The sequence below is a fragment of the Carica papaya genome, chromosome 4 (assembly GCF_054855325.1).
Source record: "Carica papaya isolate Zhongbai chromosome 4, ASM5485532v1, whole genome shotgun sequence".
In the NCBI taxonomy this organism is placed as follows: Eukaryota; Viridiplantae; Streptophyta; class Magnoliopsida; order Brassicales; family Caricaceae; genus Carica; species Carica papaya.
In genome coordinates, this window is record NC_142312.1 from 30,908,023 (window position 1) to 30,918,620 (window position 10,598).

The 10,598-nt window shown below is 36.0% G+C and overlaps 1 protein-coding gene across 1 annotated transcript; it reads left to right on the forward strand.

The window, feature by feature from the left end:
- Window positions 1–5,595: 5,595 nt before the first annotated feature.
- Window positions 5,596–10,228, forward strand: LOC110812340 (ATP synthase F1 complex assembly factor). The gene is made up of 4 exons (XM_022039099.2): window positions 5,596–6,094; window positions 7,622–7,701; window positions 7,785–7,843; window positions 9,695–10,228. Exons 1-4 carry the CDS (start codon window positions 5,780–5,782, stop codon window positions 9,997–9,999), a joined length of 759 nt encoding a protein of 252 aa, XP_021894791.2. The 5' UTR covers window positions 5,596–5,779; the 3' UTR covers window positions 10,000–10,228.
- The last annotated feature ends 370 nt before the right edge of the window (window positions 10,229–10,598 follow it).

The window sequence follows — 10,598 nt, forward strand, 5'->3', positions numbered from 1 at the left end:
ACGACGGCTCCACCGGTTCTCATTCGCAGCTGGGGTCTCTCTTTGGCTAACATGCACTAGAAAGAGACGATAAACATGGTAGTCAAAAAATCGCGTAAAATGAAAAATAAGAAGGGGCTCATCGGAGAGGGTATTGAATTTTGGCTGCAACAGATCGGTTGAGATTTGCTCGCAGTTTTCGGCTGACCCGCCATCTCTTTTGCTCCGGTATGGCTACAAGAAAGCTCGAAATTGAATTTTGAGCATGAAGGAAAAACTTTTACCTTTTTTGGCAGTCGGCGGTGACTCCGGTGCAGTGATGGCAGTGGTCGGGCTCTTTCTCCGGCGTCTGATTTTTCTTCTCCGGCGAGAGCTGGTGTGGCTAAGGTTAAGGTTCCCTGTAACGCAATGTTTAAATACCCTCCTCATGTCAATTTGGGTTGTTCATTCGGGAACACGTAACCCTTCTTCGTCTGTTGGATCTATCTTATTCGAAAAATGAATCTAGACCGCATGATCAAATTGAATCTGATCGTTTAATCGCGTCTAAAGATTGAATGCATCTGAATTATTCACGCGCGCGGAATAAGATCTAGATCGTCAGATTGCCAGCCATGTGGATCGCTTGCGTGACCTCTCGCATGGTGCCTGTAACGGCCCCGGAAAATATTAAAATGAAATGAGTATTTAAATCATATCGAATGCGGAAGCGAGATCAAAATTTCAATTAACATCCCTTACACGAAAAACCAAACAAACGTACTTAAAATATAAAAGGTTAAACTAACTAAGAAAGAAAACTCGAAAATAAACTATGCGTATGACTACAGAGTCTCTAGGCATCCCCTTCGTCGTCCTCCTGCGGAACGGGCTCGGGAACCATGTCTTCCTGATCTGAAATGGTTAATTAAGGAGTGAGCTACACTAGCCCAGTAAGAACATCACGATATCTCACCGTCACGGAGATAAAGGTGGGTAGAAAACCACAAAAAGACCAATGGAGCATAATTTACAACAAAACCTTTTATCAATAATAAAACTTTTACCATCCACTTACCTTGGTGGAATTTATGAAAACAATATGAGAAAACAATAACATTATCATAATCATTGAATAATCTAAGCTGTAAAACATAACACTTATCACACCTCTTGTAATACAATCATTGTACAACATATCCTTTTTTCTCATTTACCAGCCTACTAGTATCCGTGGGGGTCCATAGGGGTTCCGCTACCCGTTAACCTTTAACATTCATAATCAGTTTCCAGGGCCGTCCCCATACCCCGTCCGGTATGGGCGCCAAAACCATGAACCTCAATACCCCGTCCGGTATGAGGGTGAAACGGGCCGTCCCCATACCCCGTCCGGTATGGGCGCCAAAACCATAAACCTCAATACCCCGTCCGGTATGGGCGCCAAAACCATAAGATCTTCATACCCCGTCCGGCATGTAAGACCACAATCCCGGTAGGGTTCCCTACGGACCCGGTCCGTCCACCATCTCCCAGGATATCTAGTCAGGCTGACCCCCATAATACAATTATCAGTCTATACAATCTTTCATTTTCCTTTTCCTCAATCAACATCATCAATTTACATTTAAACAAGCAAACAGTAATTCATGCCAAACAGACAACATACAGTATCAGTTTTTTTCAGTCATTCAACCCATGATTAATAAAAACGTAGTATATGCACACAAATCTGTAAAATGAACACATCAAACCTCATTTTGCATTTAAAGCTGTAAACAGGCCAAATAACAGTAAATCACCAATCACACTAGACTCGGGCTCCATTAGCAACCTTAAGCAATTTCACACATGCGTTAATTCAAGAAATACCGTTTTATCATTTTGAACTTTAATACCGTGATAGGAAATAGGGTGAGGGGTCCTTACTTGTTTTCGAGATCCGAATACGATTCACAGTGCGCCTGCAGGCTGTCCCTAATTTTCCCTGAATTTTTCTCGGGGAACTGAAACACACTAACAGTACCTGCACGTGTTCCAAAAAAATTCCAAATTAGGCCCAGGGCCTCTTTCGGCCCAAATCGCAACTCCGGCACGGCGGCTTCGCCGTGCTCCGGCGACGGCGCCGCCGCTGGCGGCGGCGAGTCACCTCAGGTTGACTGTTTTCGGCCGTTTTCGGCCGAATTCGGCCACACTCGCATTGGTCCTTGTCAGAAAACAACCCTAGGGCCCTCGGGGGGCCAAAAAATACGGAAAAACGGAGCTTACCGGTGGCGGCGCTCTCGGGTGCAGCGGCTCTCCGGCGAGGTTCGTGTTTTGGTGATTCGGCTCCGGTCAACCTGTAGAGAAAAGAATGGTGATCACGGTGATATAAAAATTGCATCGAACGGAGGCCGGGAAGGGCCTCGTCGGAGGCAAAAACCGAGAGGGGGCGCGGCGGCGCCGCTGGGCTTCGGCCGCGTATTCCGGCCGTTTGGCCGGGATTTCGGCTTCGATTTGGCCATAGGAGGAATCAGTGGGGAAAAACGAGTCGGGGGTATGAAATTTACCTCGATCGGCGGTCGGAAATTTCCCCGGTGCGGCGGCGAGTGGCGGGGGGTGGCGGCGGTCGGCCTCTGGTTCGTCTTCTCCGGCGAGCGGCTGGCGGCTAGGGTTTGTGGTCTGGTGTGGGGGTTCTATTTATAACCCCTTGCCTTTTGATCACAGCCGTTCATTTTGTTTTAATCTGGGCCGTTCGTTTTTGATTGAATCTGGGCCGTCCGTGCGATTGAATCTGGGCCGTCCGATCGCGTGATTGATCTGGGCCGTCGGATCGCACCCACGCGGATCGCCAACGTGGCTCCTTTTGGAGTGACGCGATCTTGCCACGTGGCAGGCCCTGGTTGGCCGGGACTGCTGACGTGGCTGCTGACGCGGCTGCTGACGTGGCCGCCTTTTTTTTTTTTTTTTTTTTTTCCTCCTCCTTTCCGGGTGCTACAGTGCCGATGTCAGCAGAGTTGCCACATGGCTTGCTTTGGTTTGCCAGAGCTACTGACTGGGTTGTCCCACGTGGCCAAACTTTTTTTTTTTGGCGATTTAACCCTATATTTTCAATTTTTTTTAAAAAAAATACTATCCGAATTCAAAATTTCACTCAATTTACTTAAAATTATTTTCAATTTCATCACTAATTCATTTTTTTTCAAAAATTTAATAAAATTTAAATTAAAATAAAACAAAGTAATTATTTATAAACTTTTTTATAAATAAAAAATTTATTCCATACCGATTTTCGGCCCGTGTGTTACAAATTGATATGGGTTCCTATTTATACAATAGATTATGAATTTGAGTTAAATTGTACTATATCTAAATTAAATACTTTTTTAACTGAATGATCAGTAAGTGATCCTATTTACATAAGAAATTATGAGTTCGAATTAAGTTGTACTTCTTATTTAGAGATATTCATTGCGATTATGATTAGTTATACTGTGAGTTTTTTTATTTTAATAATTCGTATAATAATTTAAATATAAATCTTTCATTAAATATTTCTGTTACGTTTATCCTATACATAGTTGTATTCAATAGTAAAAATTTAAAATAATATTGTAAAGAAAAAAATTATTGAAACAAACTTATTTGTAAAGCATATTATGTTTCCTTTTAGTAAAAATTATATATTTTTAATAATTAGATTATAATTATATATCAATAACAACATAGGTAATAATATTACCTACATCTTGACGGTCACGTGCACAATTTTACTCGAATTCGTATTATTATATTTGTTAATATTTCGTATGGTAAAAATTAAAATTAATTATTTTTTTAAAAAAGAAAATATTTTCATATAAATCTACCATAAGATTATTAGCTGGATTTATTATGACATTTTGTCCATGATGATCATGACCCATTACCCTTAATTTTTCTTCTATTCATGATATGAAATTGCAACTACCTTTTCATTATCCCACTAATCTCCACCTATTATTCACCTAATTACCTCATTATTTACTATTAATCCAACTATTTGCAATTTTGAAAACTATAATAATAAATATTAATTTTATAAAATTATTAAAAATAATTATTTAATATATAATATAGCTTTCTTATTGTAAATTTTCGTAAATTACTCTGATGTTAAATAAATAATAATTTATTAATAAATTATAATAATAAATATTAATAAATTTTGTAACGACTCGTTTTCTCATATAAGAAATGGGTGCTACCGCACATATAGAACTTTAAGAGACAGCGCAATAATATGCTAAAATTTGAGACTCAACTATGTATTTCTTGTGTGAAATTACAATTATTTTAATATATAATATAGTTTTCTTATTATTGTTTATAGATTTTCGCAAATTACTCTGATGTTGAATAAGTAATAATTTATTGGTCAAGTTTAAATAACAATATATATTTTTTTGTAAATTAAAAATATAATTTAATTAATTATATATTAACAAGTTTTGTGATGACTCTTTTTTTTTTTTCATATAAGAAACAGGTGCTACCACACTGTATAGAACTTTAAAAAACAATTCAATAATATGCTAAAATTTGAGACTCAACTATACATTTCTTGTGTGAAGTTACAGTTTATGAGACTCATAAGAGTAAAACCGAGATCAAGAAGAGCAAGACCAAGAGCAAGAGAATGTATGATTGAGCAAGATCAACAGTAAGAGCAAATGAATACTTTTATCAATTTCAGGATAGGAAGACCGAGAGCAAATTCGAGGTCAAAGGAAGACTCAGAAGAATACTTTTATGATTTTAAAAAATTATTTTATAGAATAGATCTAAAATTTACTGTACAAACATTATTAAAAATTTTGTGAGTCTCATGAATTAAAACTTTGCGCAAAATATATATAATTGAGTATCAAATTTTAGCATATTACTGCACTGTTTATCAAAGTTCTATATGTGTGTGTGTGTGGTTGTAGTGCTTATTTCTTATATAAGAAAGTGGGTGGTTACATGTTCGAAGGTAAGAAAGTCAACTTTCTAATGTCTTAGCAAATGATTTTTACATATATAATATTACCCTTTGGAGCAAGGTGGTTGTCTTTGCATGTGACCATGATTTATCAATACACGCCATGGAATCAAGTTTTTTATACATATATACAATATATATATACAATAATATTATATCTTAAAAGATCAAGAAGGGAATCCATGGCATCCCTGGCTTCTCAATGATCTCATTCATTCATGGCTACGCACATTACAAGATTCTTTTAGCACCTTCGTGTTTTATCATTTTATGCATGTGCAAACACACACACACACAGATATACATATACATATACATTCATTCATCCATTTATATATATATATATTATGACTTAAAGAATTTGTTCGAAGGGTTTATATGCATCACATTTATGGATGCATGATAAGCAAAAGTATATCATGCATGCATGCATGCTTTCAGTGTTTTTTTTTTTTGGACGTAATGAATATTGATGATAAAATATAAAAATAATATATATACATTCTTGAGAGTAATAGGAATATTGGGCTTGTTACAATTTCTTGGGCCTACTTCTCGTTTTTTAACATGCAAAACGGTGCGTCGCACTCTGAACTCCCCTCAGACGACGTCGTTTGTCTTCAACTTTACCCTTCACAAATTTCACTGGCATCATCCATCATCGCCTGCAGTTTTTTCCTTTTCGTAAAAAATCCCCGCATGCAGTTGAACTTGTCCGGGAAGTGCTCGACAGAAGTCCCGTAAGAACTCCACCGGGCAGACGACAACCAAGCTATCAAGTATTTCGATTTTGAGTTTTTATCTAACTATTAATTTCAAAGAATGCAACGATTATCATCCATATTTCGACGAGCTGTACTCTCTTCGTTCTCAATTTTGTTCACAAAATCACCATCTCCTTGCGGTTTTCACTCAAAACCCAGTTTCACCACCTTTTCTCTCCGAAAGAATGGAGGAAATCTGCATCCCGTGGCGATTCCGGGTAATTTCTTGAAGTGGGCTTTACTTGGTTCGTTCAGAACCTCAAGGTTTGCTACTGGGTTCGCGCCGCTGGAGCCGAAGCCAATTGATTCCATCATGGATGTCGAGAGAGCTAAGAGTAAATCGACTGAGGAGCTTGTTTCTATCTGGGATGACGTATGGATTTTTTTTTTCCTTTTACGTTTTCTGGTTTTTTAATTCACTATAAATGGTAGTTCCTGTTGCATTTGGCTTGAATTTGTTTATTTGTATGTTCAATGCCCTTTTGATTTTAGGTTGAGCGAGAAATGTTCTTTTCTGTTCAGTGCTTGTAGGATTCATGCGTTGCACTGGTAACTAGTTATGGATGTCCTTAAGGCCTAGGCTTTTTTTTTTTTTTTAATTAAAAAAATTAAAAAACTTGATTTGTTGAGGAATTTACATGAGTTGGATTGATGGAAACAGTATAAGAAAAAATTTTGATGAGTTTCTATTGGTGTAGTTTATGAACTGGATATTGATTTTCATATTTGAATGAACTTTACTTCTACTTTCAATTTCTTGAAATGGATGTGTAATTTCCAATTAGAATTCAAGTTAGAATTAGAATTGAATCAAGCAACATTTATTATCCAATTGTACATACTGAAGATATATTGGTAATTAAGTTGGAAGAAAATAAAATAAAATTGGATCAAACAGGGTGTTAGTGTATACTATTAGACATTCTACTGTACCGCCTTAAGCTTATAAGAGTCTTTTGATGTTGTATGGATTTTACCATCCCTAGAGTTCCTTTCCCTTTTGCTTCTTTGTAGGAAATCTTTTCACTCTATTGATCAGATTTGTTCCAGTAGAGCTAATTGTGTTTGAACTATTTGGAGGTTATATAGAAGGATAGAGAAAATTTTGGACATTATGATTGAATAAGAGTTTGTTGATGTGCGAGCTTTACATGAGGATTTTCTTGGTCATCTCATTTTGCTCTTTACTTTTTTCTTTGGTTTATTCTTATACCCACATGTACTTAGATTGTAATTTCTTTTCTTTTGTTTTTGGATATTCGTAGCCTTTCGTAAAGGCGGGAATAAATTCAAAGGGTAGTTTTCTGTTAGGTTTTCTTTGAAATTTTTCATTTGGATGTTGCCTTTTGTTTTCCTTGTTGCTTTTTATTTTCTGCAAATTTCATTCTACTATATACCAGTTTATTAGGTTACACTGGCTATAGCTGTATCATCCTGTGAGGGAATATTACTGTTACCTCTCTCCTTAATTGGTCGAGGTAATACTATTTAGGGGTTCTGCAACTCATTGATACCAATGAGAAAGCAGACTATTTTCACTATCCTTTCCTACTGTTCTCCCTCCCTTCTACCTACATTCTCTCTACTTCCTCTCGTTGACCTTTTACCATTTTCTCTCTTTCTTCCTGCTATTTCTGGTGGAATTGTTGAAATCCATGAGCCAGAATCCAGACAGAAATTTTGCTGAGTTGATACTTGGACTCAGCCCCTAAAGGTAAAGGAGAAATCCTTTTAAGGCTATAATACTGCCGGGTGGCTAATTGAATTGCTGATCACCCTTGTGCATTTAAAAAAAGTCATATTTGTTGAAATACCTGGTTATGGAGCAATGTATTATTATCAAAACTTTGATTTCATTTATTGGATCATTTATGGTTTTATGGGGTTCTTGTTGTCTCAGTATCACCTGGGAAGAGGTCATATTGGGTTGTCCATGAAAGCAAAGCTTTATCATTTGTTGGAGCAAAGAGCAACTGATTGGTAATCCATTTACTCAATGGTATTATTGCATGTATACTTTGTGCTTTCCTGTTTCATGATGTTAGTTTTTCTTATGATGGCAGCCGGTATTTTGTCATTCCTTTGTGGAGAGGAAGCGGTTATACAACAATGTTTGCTCAAGGTTTGGTCTCTAATGCCTAGTAGTTTCTTACATTCTGTGATGAATTTACAACTTAAAAATAGAGCTTCTTTTGGTGAAAAATTTCCTTTCTTGATTAGACCCTGCTTACATATTTTAGGAATCGAGTTCAGTTGTTACCACATTTGAGAAATAAACCATGAGATCATAAATCTAGAACTATGTGGAACTCACTTATTTTAACTACAGCGCTGCATGTGTTTTTTTAAAAATAAACTACAGCAATTCATGTGGTTCAGGTCTATTCTATTCTTGTTCTTCTAGTAGATATTTAATTTTGGTATATAGAATTTACTCATAATTTATATACTTCAATGTATAAGTGAACCACTACAGTCATGTCTTCAATTCAAACTTAACCTAAATGCTTAAGGAACTGGATAGAAGAGAAAGAAGAAAGGAGAACTTTTTACTGATAAACTTCGCCTTTTGCTTAAGCTACAACATTATGCTGGTAGCTTTTTTGTTATTTGTTCATTTCAACCTTTGCACCAGAAGAAGAACATCTATAGGACTCACTAACCTTTTCGATTAACCCTCTATACATCCTGATACTCATTACCAATCTTACACAATTGTTCCTTTCAGCTGCATGTATGAAATGCACAAAAATAGATGAACATATAATACTGTGGTAGACAGGAAAAACCAAATGGACAAAGATTTTAGAGATTTATAGTTACCATATACTACAATATATTATTATAGCCGTGTAGCTGTTCGGTTGGAGTTGGATGCTGGTTTATCTTTTTTTTTTTGAAATAATGGATGCTGGTTTATCTTGTCCTAACCAGAGAAGAAGAACTAAAAGGAAAAAGAAAATGAACGTTGAAGAGAGACAGAGATGCTAAGATGAGACCATGAGAGAAAGGAATTGCAGAGAATTGCAACCATGTGACAAGTTTTTCATTCATTACTTGAGAATTGCTAGAATAAAACACTCAAGTTATGTAACTGCATTTAAACAAACGAACGAGAATGCAAATTACTGACTAAAATTCAGGAACAGAAACAAACTTCTATGAGTTCTTACCCTGAGTATTAAGAGCCAAATAAGAGACAGTAGTAATGTAAGTTTCCAATCATAATATATGCCTCTTCACTTGTCTCCCACTCCACCCCCGAATCCCTTTATTAAGCCTTGGATTCAAACACCTTCACCCACAGTCCACTTACATTCTCAGCCCTTGGCGCCTCAAGTGAACCCGTACTCCCTCAGACTTGGTCTCTCAGTCGAACCAGAAGAGATCCAGCCATGAGTTGTCCAGACCATGACAGCAGAACCACCAAAGCTCTCTCTCTCATCTTTATGACTCTAACTATTTCTCTCTCTCATCTTATCTAATATCTCTCATTCTCACCCTCTCACACTCTCACTCACATTCACCAGTCACACCTGTCCCCTGATCAACGATCTTCCCTACTCAGCATTCGCTAGTCACCCACCCTACGGCGACAGGTGATGGCCTCACCCTCCGTTTAAATCAGGTATCAGACTCTCACCTCTCTTGAATCATATCTCTCTCACGAGGCAGTCACAACTTTATTAATCATATCTTTGACTCAATAAAAAAAATGATAAATTTGTATTCACAGTTAGGAAAGAATAACTGAAACAAAATTTAAATTGGACATGTAATTTACTTGAAATTAAATTATTTATTTTCGAAATAAAAAGTATGTGGTATATATTGATGAATTAAATTATTGTTTTATTTATATTTATTTTTTGTTCCTATTTCATAAAGTGAAATTTGAACTGAAATTAAATTAGATCCATTACTGCTGAAGAAATTGTTATTTCTATAGGTTTTTATTCTATTTTATATGCAGTGCAGATGCCACACATCCTTTTCACTGGTCTTGAAGATTACAAGGCAAGAGGAACTCAAGCAGCTCCCTACTTGACTACAACTTTTTACACTGAATTTGCAGAAACCAAGGACTTGGTACTTATACGGGGAGATGTCGTGTTCACCAGCAAGCTCACCGATGAAGAAGCGAAGTGGCTTCTGGAGACGGTTCAGTCTTTCTATCTGAATGATACGAGATACAAACTCGTTGAACGGTTTAATAAAGAAACACGAGATTTTGAATTCAAGGATGTTCTACGAGCATTGGACATGCCTGTTCTGTGATCTTTGTTTTTTTTTTTTCTGAAAAAATAAAATCCCGCAAAGCATTTTGATATTGTGGAATAGAATTCCTTGTACGATGTCGAGAGAAAAGTAGATCGAGATTGATTTTTCTCTAGTTAATATTGAGATTAACCATATTTAGAAAAACTGAGAGGTTTGTATAAGCTTTATTTGTTGGAAAATTGTAATGGCTAAATTAAAGCAAGTAATATTGTTTTTTTTACTGTTCTTGGTGTTGGATTACCTTATTTTATACTTATAGGCAACATAATTTATGAATTTTATAAAATACTTAAATTAAAATGATATCTATAATATTAATAAAGATATATTAGACTATATAACAAAATTAAGTACACTAATATCAATTGTTTAAAATTTTATTTGTATATAATTGGTAAAATATTTAAAATAAAGTGATATATGATTAATATTAAAAATATTTAGTACGGGTTTATTGAGAGGTATATATAATTAATCCGATGTCGCATGCTATACGGTTATGTATATATAATTAATCCGATGTCAGATAATACACAGCTATGTATATTAATTGAAAAAATATAGAAATATTTGTGTGTATGTGTAACGGCTCCGAA

Coding starts and splice junctions, on each gene's coding strand:
- LOC110812340 (XM_022039099.2), top strand. CDS start 5,780: ATGCAACGATTATCATCCATATTTCGACGAGCTGTACTCTCTTCGTTC. Junction 6,095..7,621: donor TTGTTTCTATCTGGGATGAC/GTATGGATTTTT, acceptor TTGTTGTCTCAG/TATCACCTGGGAAGAGGTCA. Junction 7,702..7,784: donor GAGCAAAGAGCAACTGATTG/GTAATCCATTTA, acceptor TTATGATGGCAG/CCGGTATTTTGTCATTCCTT.